Source organism: Bidens hawaiensis, unplaced genomic scaffold (assembly GCF_021521415.1).
Source record: "Bidens hawaiensis isolate Kalapana, Puna unplaced genomic scaffold, B.hawaiensis_p1.1 tig00032821_1, whole genome shotgun sequence".
Taxonomy (NCBI): domain Eukaryota; kingdom Viridiplantae; phylum Streptophyta; class Magnoliopsida; order Asterales; family Asteraceae; genus Bidens; species Bidens hawaiensis.
The window spans coordinates 12120-36267 of NW_027495610.1; the positions used below are offsets into that span (position 1 = coordinate 12120).

Consider the following 24148-nt stretch of genomic DNA (forward strand, 5'->3'; position numbering starts at 1 on the left):
TTACATACACATCTCTGTTTTCATAATAAGTAAAATAACAATACATCAATAATCCATACCTTTTCATTAATCAATTTATTTAACCTTTTTCAATTTATAACCATCCATTATTTTACAAATCAATAAATGTATCAATGAAAGTTGTACACCCTACATATTTACATCAATGAAAGTTGTACATTTACATATTTACATCGGTTGTGGACTTATATCAAACCTTATCTCCTCACTTTCACCACACAAGTCACAATGCACTCTCTATATAAAGTTAAACCCACACTTCACAAAAACCTCCCCCCAAAACCTTTTCTACAAATAATGTGTCTCCTCCTCCTCCCCTTCCTCTTCTTCTCCCTCTTCCCAGCCACCATCCCGGCCGCGGAGCCGCCCCTCCGCCCGGGATACTACTCGCGATCATGCCCCAACGCCGAACACATAGTCAGAGATGTGATGAAGAGGGCCATGATCCGAGAACCCCGAAGCGGGGCCTCGGTCATGAGATTTCAATTCCATGATTGCTTTGTTAACGTAAGTAGATTTTTTGGATTTCCAAATTAATTATTTCAATTTCATTATTGTTTTTTGGATCAAATTTATTTGTGGTATGATGGAATGAATAATTTAATAAATTAATAGGGGTGTGATGGTTCGATGTTGTTGGATGACACTCCAACCATGCTCGGAGAGAAGCTTTCGTTGTCCAACATAGATTCTTTGCGGTCGTACGAGGTTGTCGATGAAATCAAGGAGGCCCTAGAGATGGCCTGCCCTCTGACTGTTTCTTGTGCGGATATCATCATCATGGCGTCAAGAGATGCTGTCGCTCTGGTATTTACATATTTATTATTTTATTTAATTTGATTCCTTACCAAACAATATCTTGAGTAGAATATTTTATAAATATTTTTTAATTTAATACAAGTGTTCAATTATTGAGCCAACAATAAGTGTTTCCTGTTTCCAAACATATGTTATTTTTTTATTTTATAATTATATCATTCCCAAAAATCGATGGTAATATCATAAAGTATCTTTTATTAAATTTTTTATATAAGACGTGTGTCGAATATTTTTTACAAATGGTCATAACATTTACTACACCTCACTACTCAACTCCGAATCTTATTTACAGTCAAAAATATTATACATTTTAGAGCGCGCACATGATTCAAAATTCGAACATCCTATGAGAAAACTCTTAGACAGAGAAGAATAATTTACTCTCTTGTTAAATATAGTTGGTACTACATACAAGTAATTAAACAACTTTTTTGATTTTATATCTATAATTGGTTATGTTTTAATATAGACAAGGGACGTGAAGGCATTTATTTAACTAGAATAATAAATTATTGTTTTCATTTATACAAAAATAATTATAAGACCCATAAAAAAATCTTGTTTGGTATTTATTTGTACAATTAATCGTTATAGCTACAAGATTTTATAGAAAATAATATAAATGTTTTATTCAACTTTTGTATTTTTTCGGTTGTCAACTAGAGTGGAGGTCCGGATTGGGAAGTGAAGTTGGGAAGAAAAGATAGCGTAACCGCAAGTCAAGAGGATGCCGATGCCATAATGCCTAGTCCACGAGCCAACGCAACCACGCTCATCGATCTCTTTGCCAAGTTTGACCTCTCGGTCAAAGATTTAGTAGCCCTTTCGGGTTCACACTCGATTGGTAATGGGCGTTGTTTCTCCATAGTGTTTAGGCTCTACAATCAATCAGGCACGGGCCGCCCAGACCCCTCCATTGAGCCTAAATTTAGACAAAAGTTAAACAAACTTTGCCCGCTTGGTGGTGATGGGAATGTCACGGGTGATTTAGACTTCACACCGCATATTTTTGACAATCAATATTTCAAAGACTTGGTCAATGGAAGAGGGTTTTTGAATTCAGATGAAACATTGTATACTTATTGGAAAACAAGAGAGTATGTTAAAAGGTATAGTGAGGATCAAGATGAGTTCTTTAGGGATTTTGTGGAGGGGATGATCAAGATGGGCGACTTGCAATCAAGGCGGCCGGGGGAGATTAGGAAGAATTGTAGGGTGGCTAACTATGGATCGCGGGTGGACTTGGTGGTAGATAGATCTATTGATAGGAAGATCCTAAGTTATTGAACTTAATTTGAGTTCATTATGTACTTATTATGATTTTGGATAATGTAGCATTTTGTTTCAACTTTTTATATAAATTATTAATTAGAGTTGTGGGTAAAATATTTTCTATCACGATATATTAATTTGTAATCATATACAATTCAAGGTTTTATATCTTGGGACTAAACTTTGCTTCACTTGTAATATATATACTAAACGTATCACTTATGAGTAAAAGTGAAGAGATGATATGACAAATTTGGTATAGAAACGTATGTTCAATGAAAACCATATGAAAATGTATGTTAGCACACAACCCTCTGTCTTATGTGCGTAAAGAATTCGAGATTTCTCAACTCGTCCAAATTTTTTATAAGCAAGGTTGCCTAGCACCATTAGTTTAAAGTATAATGAACTTGAAAGAAAAGACTTTTCTTTTGATTTATTTTCAAACTGATTAAAGCTTTGTTGTTTAGCTTACTACAATTACAATTTTAGATTAATCTTACTTTGCTTAAACCCCAATCCGTAGTAATTGATGGTTATTTGCTCAGAACCAATAAGGGAACTAAACTTGATTTCGATTGTCTGGTTCGGTTTTGAATAATTTGTATTTCATTCGACTTAGTTTGGTTCGTTTTCAAATGAAAAAAGTTTCAAACCAACTAGTTTGATAACTAAAACGGTTAAACAACACTAAGATAACATTCTAGTATATCACACTTTTATAAATGATTGGAACTCCTCTTTTGAAACTTATGGCCATCACAGGACAAAAAGGGGTGTCATTTGTTTATTTGTATATAGCATACTACAAGTACACTTAGAACATGCTTTTGTCAGATACTTGCTGCCATTCTTTTGACAGACTTTTTGGATAGAAAACGAAATGAGAGCACACTTTTAAGTTTAAGTCTTCCCACTTTAATTTGATAAGAGTTGTTTTTGTATATATTTAAAGTGTTCTAAATGTTTGGATCATATAAAAAATCTTGTTGTATTATTTGTGTCGAGTTTTGAGTTTAATAGAAACGGGTTAAGACGAGTTTGTCTCCTAAAATACCGGTAATCGTATTCTTGATTCATTCGTGTTATGTTGCTCATGTGCCTTTAGTTGGTATTTGATGGTCTGTTAATTTGTATATGTTTTAGTTCGTTTATTGTTTAGTTTTAACTGTTTATTCTAGAACTATCGATATTTCATACATGTATTATTGGATTTCAGGTCACAGGCGTTAAAGTACTCAATATGGACCTGTTGTAGCACGGAATGAAGACCCGGGTGTCCAGCACGCGAAACGAGAAGTTTAATGATATTTGCTGGTGAGGAGACCCATCGCGCTACGCGATGGGATCCCTTGAAGACATATAGCGTATTGCTATGGGGTTAAATCTAGTCAATCGCGATACGCGACGGACCATTGAAGACCCCATCGCGTATCGCGATGAGGTGTGCAGACGGGATTTTTGGTTTATATCTTATTTCTCATCTTGGAAAATCCTAAATTCGTTTTTGACGACCAAGAGGCGATTCCAGCAGTCTAAGAAGGCGATTTTCATCATTCTAGCTCGTTTCAAGACCCTACATATGATCCATATCATCCGCATTGAAGATTTGTTGATGTCTCGGCTCGGCTAATCTCATAGAATCGCACCCGGGATGTACCGTTTGTAACCATTTACAGTTTTTCTCATGTGATTAAGAATACTTATGTTTTGTTATTGAAAGATTGATATATGATTATTGATGTTTAGTATTTCTGTGTGTTCGGTCGATTTAGGTTTACGTTGTTCTGAACGATCTGTTACCAGTTGCTAGATAATTAGTCATATAACTGTTTGGTTAGATTGAATACGATAAAACGTGCAATGAGTCATACTGGCAAGGACTATTTGATAACCAGTGCCGTGTGTAAAGTAATTGTTGGCGTCTAAGGTTTTGTCTAGTTGATCAGTTTTCAGTTAATCGTTAATAATAAATCTGTTAGGTTGCATGAGATACTGTTTGGTTGTTTACTTGAATTCCCGGGTGTGATTTGCTTTGTTAACTGTTTACAACTCGCTTGTTCGTTCGTTGCTTAGTTCTCTTAATTTAAACTATTGCTTGTGTGATCAGCACTAAAAATCATTCGCTTCATAATATTAAATTGTTTACACGAATACATTAACCACATACTCCTTGTGATACGATACCCTACTTGCTCTAACTATTTAGAATAATTAGGTTTTTGATTGACTAAAACGACGGTAATCAAAATGGCGCCGTTGCCGGGGAGTTAGTGCGCTTTTTGTTTTTCGTGTTATTTGATTTTCGTGTTTTTAATTTCAGTTCTTAGTTTAAATTTTATTTTATTTGTATTTTTTCATTTTACGCGGGTTGTGTTAGTTGTGCAGATTACAGGTTTATGCGCACCCGCCATTCGGGCAGACAGTCTCCGTTAGTTTACGTGCCCGAAATCGAGAGAGTAGCTCGGCAGAACCGAGTACAACACAGAAACTCACAAATGGAAGACCAGTACCAGAATCAAAATCAGAACCAGAACCAGAACCAGAACCAGAACCAGAACCAGAACCAGAACCAGAACCAGAACCAGAACCAGAACAACAACCAAAACCAAGACCCACTTCCACAGAATAACCAGTTTCACCTAGACAACATACCTGACCCACCAAACTTCAATAACCAGAATAACCAAAACAACTCAGCTCGTGCCTCTAGAACCCGAAATCAAAACTGAAACCGAAACTTAAACCTCAACTTTGACCAAGCCAAACCATCTGCTCCAAATAATAACCCCAACCGTCGAGTTAGGTTAAATATTGATGATGTCAGATCGAGTGTTCCGACTGAAGATGAGGATGAGGGTGAAGAGAATAATGGAAACGAGGGTTTTCGGGCAGCTGATGATGAGGTTGATCGATGGGTTAGGAGGAATCGGGCGGTTGAGCCCGAGAATGAGGTTGATGAACCAGAGGCTGAGGGTGATAATCAGTACGAAGAAGAAGTGGAAGAGCCGGTAATTCAAAGACGGGCTGAACCCGTTAACAGAAACCGAAGGGATCGAGACAGGGTTAATCGGGCGGAACGACCCGAAAGAGTTCGTGGTATTCCGGTTAACCGGGGCGGTATGGGAAACCCCGGGGGCAAATGAGAAATTACTTAGCCCCGGCTCATGGTGTTAACAGTCGGTTTAGACCGGCTATCTAAGATGGAGCATCCCCGTTGGTTCCACAGGAACGAGTGCAGGGACAGCAAACTTTTAAGTCCCGGCCATCCTACATCAACATCGTTCCTCATTTCAACGGGATGGCTTCGGAAGACTCGTATTCGCACTTGATCGATTTTTCGGCTGTTTGCGGGTCTATTGGTGATGGTACGTTCGATCAGGATGAAGTCCGGTTGCGCTTATTCCAGTTCTCATTAAAAGACAAAGCAAAACTGTGGTTTAACTCGTTACCAACACACAGTATCAGAAACTGGGCCGAGATGCAACAAGTCTTCCTAAACGAGTTTTATTCACAGTCGAAGACTACCGAGGCCCGTTCAGACATTCGTCACTTTTCACAGTTACCGGGTGAGTTATTCCATGAAGCTTTTACCAGGTATAAGGATATGATCAGAAAACGCCCACATCACACTATCGAACTGTGGGAACTGGTAAAATGCTTTGTTGATGGTTTGACATACGAGGACCGAAAGCATCTTAAGGCCTCGTGTAATAGTCAGTTGTTGAGTCAGCCTGAGGAAGATGATTGGGAATATTTAGAGTTCAAGTGTGAAGATTCCAAGGCAGAAGCAGCAGCTGAAAGACGAAGACGGGGTAATTCATCCAGATCGGTTAAGTCAGTCACGAGTGAGTCTGAAAGAATTACTGAGTTGGAACGTGAACTAGCTGAGTTGAAAAAGGGTAAGAAGAAAGAGGTCGGGAAAGTTGGTGTGAAATTCCCGGTTTGTGAAGATTGTGGTGAACTCGGGCATAAGACGGAAAATTGCCCTGAGTATTATGATGATGAGGAGGAGGATGACACCGAGGAAGTTAATTATGCTTACGGGGATTTCAAAGGCCAAGGGTTCAATTCAAACACATATCACCCGAGCCTGAGAAATCACCCGAACTTTCGTTACGGGAACGCGTCTTCTCAGTTGAACCCGAATTTTCAGGGATCGAGTCAGAACAGATCGCAGGGTAATTACCGCCAGAGCGGTTATCAACAGGGCTCGAGTAATCAGAATCAGGGGTATAACAGAGACGGTAACCGGGGGGAATATTTCGGGTAATCAGGATCAGCAGAAACGGTCCTCGGGTAATTCGAACGAGTTAGTACACTCGAAGTTGGATGCATTATTGAAAGCCATGACTGATCAGAAGGCCAAGATGAAACAACAGTTCGAGTTACGGGATAAATCATCGGAGGCAATGATGAAGCAAATTGGTCAGCTCGCTTCAGACATGGCGAAATTACAAAAGAATGCGGGCCAACTTCCGAGTGACACCACAGTCAACCCGATTCATCACAGTTCCAGTTCGAAAAAGCACGTTAACCAGGTAAGTATTTTACGTCATGGTAAGAAATATGATAACAAGGTTGGGGGTCCACCACCTTTGGTTGATGGGGTGGTGGAAGAGATTGATGAAAATCTCGTCAGTGATGACGAGCCGGAACCGATTGAATTAAATAAACCTAAAAAAAGTGAAACTAAAAATAATAAATCGGTTCCGAAGGATGACACCAACAACTCCAAGGATAAGGAAAGGGTGAAAACTGTTCCATATCCCGATGCTTTGTTGGCGCCATCAAAGGCGAAGATGGCATCAAAATGAGGCCCGCAAAAAGAAAAAATGTGGGAAACATTTAAACAAGTCAAAATTAACATTCATCTTTTAGATGCCATAAAACAAATTCCCGCCTATGCAAAGTATTTAAAAGAATTGTGCACACAGAAAAAAAGTCATAAGATTCCTAAACAGATTGATTTTACGGACAATGTGAGTGCAATTCTATCGGGTGCACTTCCACCCAAGCTACAAGATCTGGGAACGCCCATTATACCCATACAAGTGGGTGATTTTAAAATGACTCAGGCGCTTATAGATCTTGGAGATAGCATCAGTATTCTCCCGGGCAGTTTATATGACCAGTACGATTTTGGCCCGCTTCGTGCGGCTGCCACCACAGTTGTCTTGGCTAACCAGACACCGAAACTGCCCCGAGGAATATTAACTGACGTGATTGTCAAGGTGGAAGACTTTTACTTTCCAGTTGATTTTTTAGTCCTCGATTATGTTTTGGGTGAGAGGACTAAACAGCCTATGGTTATCCTCGGTAGACCATTTTTGGCTACCGCAAATGCCAACATTCATTGTAGAAATGGTACTGTTGACATGGCATTCGGTAACCGTAAACTGAGAATTAATGTTTTCACACGTGGAGATAACTCTCCGGTCGATGACGAGTGCTTTATGGCCGATGTCATTGACGAGTGCATTCCGCTATACGAATCTGTCGTCAGTTCGGATGGCACAGCGGAGACGTGTTTTTTGTTTGACAGGTTACAGGTGGAAACAGACAAGTTGCTGGAAGATGAGGAAAGACAGATGGAGATCGCAGCTGTGCGAGGAGACCGTCCACCATGGTTAGTACAGGTGGAACCGCTTCCCGAGAAGATTGATACCGGGTTGAAGCCGTCAATGCTGGAAGCACCAAAAGTCGAGCTGAAAGAGATCCCAAAGCATTTAAAATATGCTTTTCTTGGTAAGAATAATACATTGCTTGTTATTATAGCTTCTAACTTATCTGTTGAACAGGAAAATGCTTTGATGGAGGTGCTAGTTGCGAATAAAGAAGCAATCGGGTGGACGATACCGGATTTGAAGGGAATCAGTCCCTCAATTGTGATGCACAAAATTTTAACAGATCCGGCTGTCAAACCCGCGCATGATGCTCAGCGGAGGTTGAACCCGAACATGAGGGAAGTGGTGAAGAAGGAAGTGCTGAAGTGGTTGGATGCTGGCATTATCTTTGCCATATCGAAAAAGGCGGGCATCCAAGTCGTCAAGGACGACTCAGGTAACGAGGTCGCCACCCGGCCGGTAACCGGGTGGCGCATTTGTATTGATTATCGTAAACTGAACACGGCAACATCAAAATATCATTTTCCGCTTCCGTTTATCGATCAAATTGTCGAAAAGCTATCTGGTCAAAAATTTTTCTGTTTTTTAGATGGGTATTCCGGGTACAACAGATAGCTATTCATCCTGAAGATCAGGAAAAGACCACATTTACGTGCCCGTATGGCACATTCTTTAGGCGAATGCCATTCGGGTTATTTAACGCCCCCGCCACCTTTCAGAGGTGCATGATGAGTATCTTTTCAGATATGGTGGGGGAGTCTTTGGAAATTTTCATGGATGATTTTTCGATTTTCGGCACATCTTTCGAGTCATGTTTAAACCAACTCAAAAGAGTTTTGAAAAGATGTGTCGAAACGAACTTGGTTCTTAGTTGGGAAAAGAGCCATTTCATGGTCCAAGAGGGAATTGTATTGGGCCATGTTATTTCGAGTCGAGGGATCGAGGTGGACCGGGCTAAGGTCCAAGTCATTTCTACTCTACTTCATCCTACAAATGTCAAAGGCATTAGATCATTTTTGGGGAAATGCCGGGTTTTATAGACGGTTTGTTAAGGGTTTTAGTGACATTACCAAACCCTTATGTAATTTATTGCTTTAGGATGCCCCGTTTGACTTTAATGATGAATGTGCTAAGGCCTTTGACATTTTGAAATAGAAATTAGTTGAAGCCCCGATCTTACAATCACCTGATTGGAGTTTATCTTTTGAAATAATGTGTGATGTAAGTGATTATGCGGTCGGGGCTGTTTTGGGCCAACGGGTTGACAAGAAACCCGTTGCTATATACTATGCAAGTAAAACCCTCTCGGATGCTCAATTAAATTACACCACAACCGAGAAGGAGTTACTAGCAGTAGTATATGCTCTAGATAAATTCCGGTCTTATATTTGGGGTAGTAAAGTTAGTATATATTCTGACCATTCTGCTGTCAGGTACCTTATGGATAAAAAGCATGCAAAACCGAGGCTTATCAGATGGGTTTTGCTGTTACAGTAATTTGATCTTGAGATTCGGGACAAGAAATGGAGTGAAAATGTTGTTGCGGATCACTTGTCCCGAATTATGGTGGAAAATGGGAACACTGATGGGCCCATTAACGAGTCCTTCCCGGATGAACATATCCTGGAAGTTTCACAAAATCCTTGGTTTGCTCATATTGTTAATTTTAAAGTTGCAGGTCATTTACCAGAGCATTGGCCAAGGAGAAAGAAGATACACTTGATAACCCAAGCTAAACAGTACATCTGGGACGATCCGGATTTGTTTAAAATTGGTGCAGATCAGATGATCAGACGATGCATGCCCGAGGAGGATGTCAGATCTGTTTTGGAACACGCGCATTCGTCTGCGTGTGGTGGTCATTTTAGTGGCCAGAAAACCGCTCGAAAAGTTTTAACGAGTGGTTTCTTTTGGCTTTCGTTGTTTAAGGATGCTCACGAGTTCGCGACACATTGTTTAAAGTGTCAACAACTTGGGAGTATTTCCAAGCGGGACGAGATGCCTTTGAACCCGATCCTAGTTGTTGACATTTTTTATGTCTGGGGGATCGATTTCATGGGCCCGTTTCCGAATTCACACGGTAATTTGTATATCCTAGTGGCCGACGATTACGTTTTTAAATGGGTTGAAGCGATATCCACTAGGACAAATGATCACATAGTCGTTTGCAATTTCGTTCAATGTAAAATTTTTTCGAGATTTGGAGTCCCACGAACCATCATAAGTGATAGGGGATCTCATTTTAAGAATTTTAAGTTCGGGAAATTGCTTAAACGATATAATGTTGATCATAGGATTGCAACTCCTTACCATCCACAAACGAGTGGACAAGTTGAGGTTTCCAATAGGCAAATAAAACAGATTTTACAGAAAACTGTTTGGACAGACCGAAAGGATTGGTCAACTAAGTTGATCGATGCCTTATGGGCCTACCGAACCGCCTATAAAACGCCAATTGGAACCACTCCTTATAGACTTATGTATGGAAAGGATTGTCATTTGCCGGTTGAAATTGCACAAAGAGCGTTTTGGGCTACTAAACAGGTCAATATGGATTATGATGATGCAGGTAAAGCAAGAAAATTGGCTTTGTGTGAGATCGAGGAGTTGAGAGACGAGGCATATGAGTGCGCGTCGGCTTACAAGGCGAAAATGAAGAAAGTTCATGATGCAAATATTCGGTTGAAGAATTTTGAAGTTGGTCAACGAGTGTGGTTGTACAACACGAGGTTGAAACTCTTCCATGGTAAGTTGAAAAGTAAGTGGACGGACCCGTATTTGATTTTATGGGTTGGAAATCATGGTCAGTACGAGATTGAAGACTTTGATGATCATTTGAGGCAAGTGGTAAATGGCTATAGACTGAAGCCATACTTGGAGATGAAGGACATACACGAACTGGATAAGGAATCGGTGAATTTTATTGTAACTTCACCTGTTTATGAAGATAACTGAGTTCGAGGCATGGCCGAGCTATAGACTTTAAATTCAGCGCTTACGGGAGGCAACCCGGGGTTTGTAAGTGTCTGTCCAATTTGTTTTTAATTTATTGAGTCTTGTACTAAGTGTCGTCTCGAGTTTTGTGCAGTAAACGCTATGTGTGGGGAAGTTTGTTGAAGATTCCGAAAATAGAGAAGTTCGGTAAGCATTGTTTTTGCACACGTATTCCAGGTATGTAACAGTATTTTGAGTTTTGCACGTGTTTAAGGTGATGTCGGGATGCCAAAAGCTGCATTTTTATAAAATTTTTGTGTCTGTCAGAGAACCCATCGCGCTACGCGATAGGCTTCTTATTACCTCCATCGCGTATCGCGATGGAGGGTGGCACACCTGGCAAGTGACGTCATCGCGATACGCGATGACGCCACAACACACCCCATCGCGATACGCGATGGGGTCAAACCCTAATTCAAAAATATTTGGGCGGCGTATCGCGATGGGTCTCCATCTTGACCCATCGCATATCGTGATGGGTCATGATTTGACCCGTACCCGTGTTCGATGTTAATTACCCTCCTCTTCTTTCTTTCTTTCTTCTTTTCTTCTTCTCCCTCTCTTTCCTGTCTTTTTCTCCGACGAACTGCTAACCACCACCACCCTCGCCGTCCTTTCGTCTCCGACCACCCCTCACCCTCACCACGACCACCACTCCGTCTACTCCCATCCACCCTCATTTACCCAGTCACCACCACTCCTCCACCGCTACCCCCTACCACCACCATCCCTGTCCAACCACACCGTCGCACGCCCTCACCATCAAACCCTCTGCCATCCACCACCAGTCACCGTACCTACCACCACTGTACCCCTTTCCGGCCATCACCACTGCCGACCACTGCTGTCTATCCACCACCACACGCCGCCCACAGTTATTATTATTCCTCAGTTAACCGACGACAAGGTATGTTGATTTAATATTCTTATTTTATTTCAGTATCATTATCGTTGTCAGGTTATTAGTGGGTTCATTCGGGTTGGATAGTCGGGAAGCTAGATTTGTTAGATTTATCGGATATGTCGGGACATTGGTTGGGATTATCAATAGTTGCTTCGGATTTGTGGTTACCGGGTTGTTCGGGTTGGTTATTAGTCTGATTAATCGACATTGTTCAATATGACGAGTAGGGTTTTGAGGTTCACATTTAAAAATCATTATTTTATTATAAAATAAATGATAGCGTTTGTTTGATATTAAACGATTTATGTGAAAGTATTTTTAAATTATTTCATTAATACTTCAAAACCCAACTCGACATATTAATTGTTTGCTGTGCACGTTTTTCGAGACAGTTTGTCAGTTTGTGTCAAGTATGTTAGTTTGTTTTGTTTGGTTGTGTGTAGTTAATCGAGTTGTGTCGAGTCACGTTTGTTTGTGTTTTATTAATCGAGTCTCGGGGATAACTTGACAGTTTGAGTTGTTAATTGATTACCCACCCGCACTTAATCTCCATTCGGGCGGGTTAATATGGTTTTGAGAAATACGAACAGGGTATCCCCGAATTTTTCGTTTTTAGTTATTTTTAGTTTTATTATTTTGTTAATATTATAGTATTATTTAATTATGTGGGACAACCGCTACCGAAATGCTATACGGTTGTCACTACATTGACCGTTGACATATCTAACTTACATGTTTGATTTTACAGATATGTCTAGGGCATCTACGTCTTCGAGGCGCAAGAGACAGAGGACTGGGCCCCGCATCATACGTTACGATGGTGACGAGGTGCCGATTATCGAGGGCGTTGAGCGAGAGGATATCGTGGGCGATGGACACCGCACGCCTCATCAGGTGCTTAGCTTTTATGATCCGTCCGAGGAGTACACCAGGTACATGCGGATGAGAGGTATGCAGCTTTTACGTATAAGGACATTTGATTGGGATTTATTGGGTACTCTAGGGGCGGATACCACTATCCAAGGATTGATGTCGGCTCGGTGGCAGGCAGTACTCGAGTGTGACTCGATTTCATATGTCGAGCTCACACGCGAGTTTTACTCGACATTCTCATACACGGCCCCTGAGTTTGACGAGCCGCATGCCGTGTTGTTCTCACTTGGACGACACGTGTATGAGATGTCGGTCCCTGATTTTGCTTTGGCGACGAGCTTCTATACGCGGGAGAATGTTCAGACTCCCGCGTTTTTCCAGAGCTTTCGCGGTTATACGACACATCAGCAGTAGGGTCGGCCGTTTTGGCTCACTGAGCCTGATCTGGCTCGGTTTTGGGGGCAAATCGCGGACGGGGCCCATTCGAGTTATGTGGTGGCATCTTCTGTCAGGATCCCTGTCCACCGATACTTGCACCGCATCGTTGCTTACACTATCGCTGGCCGCCATTCGGGCCGCGATAAGTGTAGCAACTTCGATTTGTTGTTCCTCCTGTCCATGTTCAGTAGCAGGGAGGCCAACATTGCGATGCTGCTCCTTACATCGTTCGCACGAGTCCAGAGTATACATGGTGCATCGGCCTAGTTAGCATTGGGACCGTACATTACCAGGATTGCAGAGACGTTGGGCGTATTTGATAGATATCCGGGAGATTACTTCACTCCGGGCCCGGCTACAGAGACGTTTTCGTTGGCAGACACTCAGAGGATCGGGATATGCACTTATGACGATCCACCGATACTCATCCCAGTCCGACAGGGACCACAGGTACCACCACCAGAGGGTACTGCAGCCGATGTGGCCATGCAGCGGGGGATTCCGACACATCGTCAGCACATTCAGGTCCCGCGCATTGAGCGGCCTCAGCAGCAGCATCCGCTGAGACAGGCATCAGCATCATCATCTTCACAACCGCAGCAGCCAGTCATTACAGATGATATATCAGCGGCAGTCGGAGATTCAACAGGAGCAGGTGGCACAGCGAGCCCGTTATGATGATTACTTTCGATTATTATTTACTGCTTTGCAGGTACCACTCCCAGACCCTTTGACTACTACAGAGGAGCAGCCTGTAGACCTGCAGGATGAGGCAGCTGATGATCCACCAGTATAGTAGCTTTTTGGTTACCCTTTTTCACCTTATTTTGTTTTTATTAGTATCATGGTCTGTATTATAATATTATATTTTGGGGAATCATGTTTGGGTAACTGGTTGGGATTATATGTTCATATATCTTTTGATTGCTACTGTGTTTGATTTTATCTGTATATATTGTTGTAACTGAACTTTGTGGGTGTAGTTCACTATAAACCCTCACGAGACCCCACTCGTCCTCCCGGGATACCGGGGGGTTTACAGGGCTTGTGGCATATGCTAAATGCAATCGTGATTCCTACGAAAGTGAGTTAGGTCTTTTAACGTTTTTAATTAACTTAACAGATTTTATTATGAAACGAATTAATTTGGCTCGGTAATTGTTTTAATAAAATTTACAAATAGTTATTTTCATAACTCTTAAAAGACCTACGTCTTACACTTGTGAGAAGCTTGCTTCTACACATCTCGAGATTTTGCAGGTTCGATTGTCAGTTTGGTAATTGGATGAGACGAGAGTACACGAGTTTTACGAGAGTTCACGAGCCGACTGGTCCTTCTCCAGTCACGTTCATATCAGGTGATTTCAGTTTCATAAGTTATTTTGTTTTTATTGCTTTAAACGTTAAAAGTGTAATTGTATAATTGTTAGTAGAATCGCCTCACATGAGCCCCGAAATTTTTTTAAATTACTTAATAGTCAAAAAGTCAATTTCAACCCCGTCCCTAAAATGTTCATTAGTCGTTCTATCATCTTTAACTTTGAGGACAATGTTAAGTATTCTTACATTGAGGACAATGTAAACCTCAAGTGTGGGGATAGGGGAAATTTGAAAATTTTTAGCCCGATAGTACCTCGAAGAGTGTTCAGAAACCAAAGTTGTTAACTGTTAATTATTGCCATTAATGCCAAGTCATAGGTTTCTGGTCATGGTTGGTTTTTCTGCGTCTCATTAGTCTTACTCACAAATGTTTTTATTACGAGAAGTTGAAAATGGGGTCGTTTAGGCAGGGATAACGAGTCATGGGGACAGGTATATATGTTTATATCGTCAACCCTATTCCTCCGGTACGTGTGTGAGTTGACCCAAATATATATAATACACATATAATATATAGTACACGCGTGTCATTTGAGTTCTTTCACTGATGTTCATGGATTACGGGATCACAGTTGGCAAAATGCAAAAGTGATAGAGGAAACTAGGTTAAGCCTCATCTGGATGGGCGTGAGTGTGGGTATTGGGGGGTTGGGGCCTCATTATTACACATATGAGGTGAGGTTAATGTGAGGGGCGGGGGGTTGGGTCCCTTAGAAAATATTTCTTGGACTTATTTTTCGTTTGTTTAACCCCGACATTATGTTACGAGACGATCCGGCTTACTAGGTTTATTTGTAACTATAATTGTATTTGCTTTTGTTTTTGTATTTGTATTTATCTCATTGTTAAGCATCACGTTATTATGCTTAAAAAATTGAGAAAAAAGACAAAAAGATGTCTGTTTATATTCAGTTATGTATTCTGTAGTTCGTTGAAGTTCCTTTATGTAAAAAAAAGTGAAATCAGTATGTTGATAGTTTGCTTATTTAGATGTATATAATTAGTCAGTTAGTTGTACAGTTTTTTCGTTTATTTAGATGTTTTGTAATAAGCCGGGTCGGATCGTTTAAGCTACTTAAATATTTCCCTTCCATACCCGTACACCTGGCCCCGTTACAACCCTTTTAAAGACCTCTTGATTTGCATATGTGCCAAAGCAGCTTGATGGATTAATATGTAATTCTGAGTGATATTGAGAGCTGAGTGATACTGGCACATCTTTTGCTAGTCTATATGACTTGGGTTTCAGATTTATTTGCAATAACATTTTTGGAAAAATCAAAAGGTTCAGGATTTGGTAAATTGACTATTTTTCCATCGACTATTAAAATTTAAGAATAGAGTGTGAACATTTACGACATGCCACCCTCGGGCCTATCAGTGCTCCTAATTTGTATCAAATTTGACGCATTTGTGTCAGCATTAATTTTTTCCTTCAATAGTGATCAGAACGTTGTATGGGAAGTATGTCATACAACACTATGCTCAAATAAAGCAAAATATTCACAAAATTAAATGGGTTAACATGTTATTTTTTATGTTGTCAAACTTATCCAAACCTTTTTCATGGTTTATCTCAGAAAAACATAGTTCTTGAAGAACATCTGTCGTTGTGGTTTAATGTTCTCATTTCCTTTTATGAGTTGCAAATTCATATATATATATATATATATCAATAAAGGTAACACTCCTTCAATAATTAGGTTGAATGATCAGAACTACTATTATATGACTATTGTGTGAGAAGTCTTATTCCTGCATTCTTTCAATCATACATATATGACACTGACAATGAAAGTTTCAATAAAAGAAGCGTTCTAGGGTACGTTTTAGAACGTACATTTTTTTTATTAAGTAAAAAATCATTTTGTGATATAAATAAAATCAAATTATATACACATAGTATAGACACAAACATAAATGAAATACATTTTTTCATATACGTTATGTAATTATTTTCTTTACTTGTAATTTTATAATTTAGATAATGATGTACATAAAATTATACATCTTTTTAGCATCAAATAATCTCTAAAAACTGCAATTTCTATCAAATAACATAGCACAGAAGGTAAAACCGAGCCCCAAATGAAGAAACAAGCGAAAAGACGAAGAAAAACGGAAGAAAACACAAGAAAATCAAGAAACACGCCCACAAGCTTCTGAACACCAGAAAAAACAAAAACTGGAAACAAAAGCACTGGGTCGTGCCCCTTGCCCACGGGGCCGTGGTCATCTACAAGAAAAGACAAAACGGATTTGGCACATCATAATAAACCACAGGGGCGTGCCCACCAAGGCACGGGGCTGTGCTTCTCACTCCAGACTGCCTATAAATAGTGGCTCATGTTGCACTCATTTGGTGTGCCTTGAAGAGAGTTCTATACGGTTTTCACTTATAAACACACCCACTAACACTCATATTGAAAATCTAGTGAAGAGTTTGAATGCTTAGAGGTCATCATCATCAACCGTCATCATCAACACTAAGAAGAAAGATTCATCCACATTTGGTTAGATTGTTTTAGTTTAGTCATGTGTGTGTTATCATCATCCATTCTAATGTTCACAACTATTCTCATTATGAGCTAAACTCTATTTACCATCTAAAATCTATGAAGACACTTTGTTTTACTTGATAATTATATAAAACATGTGGTTTAGTTTTGTAAAGTACATGGTTATCTTGCAATTATCTTTTGATGAGAAATGTTTCACCATCTTAATTCAACAATTCAAAATTGGTGATTGTCAATTATATTGTCAATCATTCATGATCGATTCATGTTCTTGAAATATAGAAATACTTTGATAACTTATCGAAACATGGATCCTTATATTGTACTTAGAAATGATGAGATATAAGTTATGATCTATTTCTCTAAGTTTTGGTAATCCGAAAATGGCATCGCTAACGCAATTGCTTAGGATATCATGCTAGTTAAAGAAATCATATGTTAACAGAATGTGTACTTATAACCTACTTAAATCAACCAAGGGGAGGTTATGTGATAAACTATAACCACCCGAAGTTGTTAGAATTGGTATTTGAGAAATCGAAGTCAATCCTAATCTTTCTACTTTACGAAACTACTTGCCAACTTAAATTGAGTTTCTCGAGGTAGCATGACATTAGGAAATGGTCGACTTTAAAATGCGCATGCTACTCTCTTTTATGTCATAGATGCTCGCTTAGAAATGAGGAGCTATCTAGATATCATATATTATTACGGCAAGTTTACCACATGTTTACATATTAATCATCAATGATAAAATGTAGTGGACTATTGATCTTAGATAGTAACCTTCATATAATTGAACTACTTGTTTGGAATTTCTCGTCTTGGTCACCTATATATTATATATAAGTATTTATATTTTATAAAAAGTTCGAAAATTAACCCCAAAATGATTAAAACCTCCGATTAAAGTAAAACAACGATTTATTATTAGAAACATTTGTGTCCACGGATCGATACTTGGTTCTTACCAATAATATTCTACATATACGATAGGTACACTTGCTTATTTTGTGTGTGTTTAGTCTTAGTAGAAATCACTTTTATAAATTTAAAACACAATCTTGTGCAAAAACTAAATCATTCCATCCTTTATATTTAACCGCTACACGCGCACCACATCAAGTTTTTGTCGTCGCTGCCGGGGATACGGTACGTTTCTAAGAACGATCCAAGTTTTAATTTAGTCATTGCTTATAATTGTACAAATTTTTAACTTTTATTTTATTTTTTTTTACTAACTATTAAACTATATAATTTTACAGCTAGCCTAATTTTAACCTTTATTTACCTTAACTTTACTTTAGCTTAACTCTAACTAACTTTTACTTATGTTTTCACTTTGATTTAGTCCCATGTATGTCCTCTACTTTGAGCCTGAGCTTGTTTCTCCAATTTCTGAACCGGAACGACTCTTTCGTCGACGAGCACGTAAACAGACTTCAGAAACCGCCGAAGCAATCAAAGACGAGTCAGTAGACTCCACCACATCAGGAGAAAATCAAACAGAAGAAATGATGGCGGCTCAAAACAATGAGCCGAACATAAGCCAGTATGCCAAGCCAACTCTCGAAGGCTACGGCATTGGGGTGGCTCCACCCGAAATCATCGAAAATTTCTAAATCAAATCAAGCATCATTCATATGGTGGAAAATTCAGTTCAATTTCATGGTCTCCTCGAAGAAGACCCTCTTTCTCATATATATCGATTCTTACGAATCTGCGGAACCTATAAAATACAAAACTTTTCAGAAGATCAAATTAAACTCAAACTCTTTTCTTTCTCTCTAAGGGGTCAAGCCCTGGAATGGATAGAATCTTTTTCCTCTGGTTCCATCACCACTTAGGACCAGATGGTTGAACAGTTTCTTCTCAAATATTTTTCGCCTGACAAAACTGCCAAATACCGAGCCAGCATTACCGGATTCCGAACCGATGATGATGACTCGTTACACGCAGCATAGGAAAGGTACAAAAGTCTTCTAAGTAGATGCCCACACCATGGACTGAGTGTATGGTTACAAGTACAAACTTTCTTTGACGCACAATCCAGTCAAAACAAACAGGCCATCCAACAAATCGCCGGTGGAGACCTGGGATCCAAATCACCTAACGAAGCATTTGCAGTCCTGGAGAAAGCCACAAAGAAGAGTTTTGCTTACAACCCACCAAGATCTACACCAGCCCATAAAGTAATGCACCACGTCGATTCCAACACTCTTGTCACAGCACAGCTTGAAGCCCTTTCTAAAAAATTCGAACAACTTCAAGCCGAGCTATCAAAAACCAGACTCACCTGTGACACTTGTGAAGGAAGTCATAAGATAAGTGACTGCAAACAAGTCATTATGGCTATGGAAGAGGTCGATTTCATCGCTTGACAGAACAACGCTTTCAGCAATAACTACAATCCAGGATGCAACAGCTAACGTTGTTACACTCGGAAGCGGTACAACCATTGTTGCCTCAACAACTTCAGAACCAGTTATGGAAAAGGAATCCTCTGATAAAGAACAGGAAAGACTAATCCCAACGGGCACCGTACAACCCAAGGAGCCAGTCCGAACTTATACTCCACCTATTCCATACCCTAGATGACTGAAACAGGAGAGATTGGAAGCTCTAGACAGAAAGTTTTTAGTACTCTTCAAACAACTCCACATCAGCATTCCTTTTATCGAAGCCATCGCTCACCATATGCCAAGTTTCTCAAAGATGTACTGACAAACAAGAGGAAGCCGGAGGAGCTCTCCTATGTTACCCTTAGTGAATAATGTTTTGCAGTCCTTCAAAGCAACCAACAAAAATGACCGATCCAGGAAGATTTACTATCCCTTGTCTCATAGGAAATTTGTCTGTTAGCAATGCCCAGGCTGACCTAAGAGCTAGTATTAATTTAATGCCTTATGCGGTCTTTTCAAAACTATGGATAGGAGAACCAAAGCCCACCTGCATGAGCATTCAAATAGCCGACCGATCTTTTAAATATCCTTGGGCCATTGTTAAAAACATGCTCGTCAAAATTGACAAGTTTGTTTTCCTAGAAGATTTTGTAATTCTAGACATGGAGGAAGACAAAAGTGTACCTCTGATTTTAGAAAGACCCTTCCTAGCCACTGCAAAGGCTATTATTGATGTTTGCACTGGCAAACTCACTCTCAGGGTCAATGACGAGGCAATCACTTTTGACATAGGGAAATCTATGCAATATCTGCAACATCATGATGACACGTTATATTGTGTCGACATCATGGATTCTATCGTAAGTTTCTATATGCGAGATTCCTCCATCACTAACTTACTAGAAACGCAAGTCTTAAACAAAACCATCACCATACCCATTTTATAAAACGAAAATCTTAATGATGGCTATTACGAAGCATCGGAAGTAGTCTGTGAGATCACCAACTGAACCGAAAAATCAAAACCATCAATCGAAGAACCACCAGCCTTAGAGTTAAAAGAACTTCCAAGCCATCTCGAATACGCGTTTCTGGGAGAAAACTCTCAACTCCTGGTAATTATTTCAACTCACCTTTCTAAAGAAGAGAAAGATGAACTTCTTAAGGTTCTTAAGAACCATAAGAAGGCTATCGCATGGAAGATCATGGATATCAAGGGCATCAGTCCTTTATTTTGTACTCACAAAATCCTCATGGAGGAATAGTACAAACCCGTAGTCCAACATCAAAGACGTCTCAATCCCAACATGCAAGATGTGGTGAAGAAAGAAGTAATCAAACTCCTTGATGCCAAATTAATCTACCCAATCTTAGATTCACCTTGGGTCAGTCCAGTTCAAGTAGTACCCAAGAAGGGAGGAATAACAGTTGTAATGAGCGAAAAGGATGAGCTAATACCAATTAGAACCATCACAGGCTGGCGAGTTTGCATTGACTACCAGAAACTTAATGACGCCACAAGAAAAGATCATTTTCCACTTCCCTTCATCGACCAAATGCTTGAACGTTTATCTGGAAAAATGTTCTACTGTTTTCTTGATGGATTTTCCGGATATTTTCAAATTCCCATCACTTTTGAAGATCAGGAGAAAACCACTTTTACATATCCATACGGAACCTTCGCCTACCGAAGAATGCCATTTGGACTATGTAATGCTCCAGCCACCTTCCAACGTTGTATGGTGGCCATCTTTCACGAAATGATCGAACACTCTATGGAAGTATTCATGGACGAATTCTCAGTCTTTGGAGACTCTATCGGTCATTGCTTTAAAAACTTGACAAAATGTTAGCCAGGTGTGAGGAAGTAAATATAGTGCTCAACTGGGAGAAATGTCACTTTATGGTTAAAGAATGAATCGTTCTCGGCCACAAGATTTCTAAAAGGGGATTAGAAGTCGATAAAGCAAAAATAGAAACTATCTCTAACCTTCCGCACCCAACTTCAGTAAAGGCTATTAGAATTTGTCTAGGTCGCGCGGGATTTTACTATCGTTTCATAAAAGACTTCTCCAAAATTTCTAGGCCTATGACCAAACTTTTGGAGAAAGACGCACCCTTCGTCTTCTCTGAAGAATGTGTTGAATCATTCAACATATAGAAATACATACTTGTCAACACACTAATCATGACTACACCCGATTGGACCCTTCCATTCGAGATCATGTGCGATGCAAGTGACTTTGCAGTTGGAGCCGTACTAGGACAACGCAAAGAAAAACACTTTCACCCAATTTACTATGCCAGTAAAACTCTTAAGAATGCACAAGAAAATTACACCACAACAGAAAAAGAGTTACTAGCAATAGTTTTTGCCTTTGAAAAATTTAGATCCTACCTCATTCTTTCCAAAACCATAGTTTACACCGATCATGCCGCCATACGTTACCTCTACAACGAGCAGGATGCGAAACACAGACTTATCCGATGGATCCTACTACTCCAAGAATTTGACACTGAAGTTAAAGATAAGAAAGGAGCCGAGAATGTAGCCGCAGACCATCTCTCACGCTTAGAATGCCCAACTTCAGATGAACATCACAAGGAAATTATCAATGATAATTTTCCACATGAAGTTCTCATGCATATCCAAGCAGACATACAGGAGAAAGACGAAAGTCCTTGGTTTGCCGACTTCACAAACTGTCTAGCATGTAGAATCCTGAAAAAGGGCTTACTAATCAACAATGGAAGAAATTATTTTCCGACCTTAAGTTCTACTTCTGGGAAGATCCCTACTTATTTAGGATAGGTTCTGATCAGGTTGTTCGAAGGTGTGTAGCAGGAAAGGAAGCCGTAGATATCCTCAAACACTGCCATGAAGGACCTACTGGTGGACACCACAATACCGCCACTACGGTCAGAAAGGTGTTTGATGCAGGATTTCTCTGGCCCACCATATACAAAGACACACATTCTTTGATCCAAGCATGCGATGCTTGTCAAAGAGCCGGAAACATCCCAGCCAAAAATGAGATGGCTCAGAAAGGCATTCAAATTTGTGAAGTCTTTGATGTATGGGGAATAGATTTCATGGACCCATTTCCTAACTCCTTTGGAAACAAGTAAATCCTCATAGCTGTCGACTACGTATCTAAATGGGTGGAAGCACAAGCTCTTCCCATCGTGATTTCTGAAAAGGTTATTCTCACGATTCGGTACTCCATAAGCCCTAATTAGTGACAGAGGTACTCATTTCTGTGACGCTCTAATTGATAAAGTCTTAGCACGATATGGAGTTCACCACCGTTTGGCAACACCATATTATCCTCAGACCAGTGGGCAAGTAGAAGTCTCAAATCGAGGAATAAAAAGGATTTTAGAAAGAACTATAGGAATTAATCGCAAAAACTGGGCATAAAAGTTAAATGACTCTTCGTGGGCCCTAAGGACAGCTTACAAAACCCCCTATAGGAACAACACCCTTCAAACTTGTTTATGGGAAAGCATGTCATCTACCAGTAGAATTAAAACACAAATCCTACTGGGCTCTCAGAGCAGTAAACTTCGATCTAATGTCCGCTGGCATAAACCGGGAAGATCAAATTCACGAACTCGAAGAACTAAGGACATTAGCCTATGAAAATTCCTGGTCTTACAAAGAAAAGACAAAACATCTACACGACGCCCATTTAAAAGGAAACAAAAAGTTTCTAGTTGGCGATCGAGTACTGTTATACAACACACGTTTACGTCTTTTCCCAGGAAAATTGAAATCACGATGGACAGGCCCTGCATAGTTGAATCAGTCTTTGACTATGGGACAATCGGTGATTTCAAATTCTAATGGCCACAAGTTCAAAGTCAATGGACATCGATTAAAACCATACATCGATGGATCATTTGAAGAAGTCTAGGAGGTGGTAGTCCTCCAACTCCCTAAATAGAAATATAAGGAAACAAGGTCTGGCCATGACCTCCACAAACTAGGCCTTGTAAATATCTGTTTTACTTGATAATATATATATATATATATATATATATATATATATATATATATATATATATATATATATATAATAACACAAAAACACGGGGGCGTGCTTAAGAAAGCACGGTGTCGTGCCACAATATGCGGGCCGGAATCTTCCCTGCAAAAATCTCAGTCAGACTGGTTTCTAACAGAATTGTTAGAGCAAAAACATGGGCCGTGCTTCCAAAAGCATGGGGCCGTGCTTAGGTATCTGGTTGGCTATAAAAGGCACCTCTTGCCATGCATTCCTTGCACCAACCTAAACCAGTTCACTACTCTCTGAAGATTCAACATGCCTATTGAAATGAGTGAAGCAATTCCCGTTCCTCGACAACCGAGAAACGATGCCCGCCATGTTTCAAAAACCGAGATTCTCTTGAAACTTCAAGAACTTGTCAAGGAACTCACCGAAATGAATCTCCTTGCTGAGATGCGTCTCGTTCAACTCACCGAATCAGTGGAAAACATGAAAATGGAACTTCGAGAAATTAACGAACAACTCCAGTTTTAAATTCTCGGTTTCACGTACTTTCCACCACTAGGGTCATTCGGCGGAGGAGAACCTTTCGGGGAAATCTATGAAACTTAATTTTCTGTTTTTATGTGTAAACAAGTGCATTACGCACATTGTGTTAGGAATTTCGGGCTTAACCCAAATATTTTCATATTTCTAGGAAAACCGGGCTTATTCCGTATTTGTTTTAGGACCTTTAACTTTAATAAAAAGTAATTTTTAGGATGACCAAACTCTTAAAATAACATATTAAACATCATTCTAAAATTTCCGGCTCTCGTTTTTGGCTAAAAAATAAAAGAAAATGTCAATAACAAAAAGCACGGGCTGTACTTCAAGAAGCACAAGGCCG

The 24148-nt window shown here is 39.8% G+C and overlaps 1 protein-coding gene across 1 annotated transcript; it reads left to right on the top strand.

The window, feature by feature from the left end:
* The first annotated feature begins 217 nt into the window (after positions 1-217).
* LOC143584145 (peroxidase 17-like) lies at positions 218-2325 on the top strand. The gene is made up of 3 exons (XM_077066254.1): positions 218-528; positions 637-828; positions 1504-2325. Exons 1-3 carry the CDS (start codon positions 250-252, stop codon positions 2125-2127), a joined length of 1095 nt encoding a protein of 364 aa, XP_076922369.1. The 5' UTR covers positions 218-249; the 3' UTR covers positions 2128-2325.
* Positions 2326-24148: the final 21823 nt, after the last annotated feature.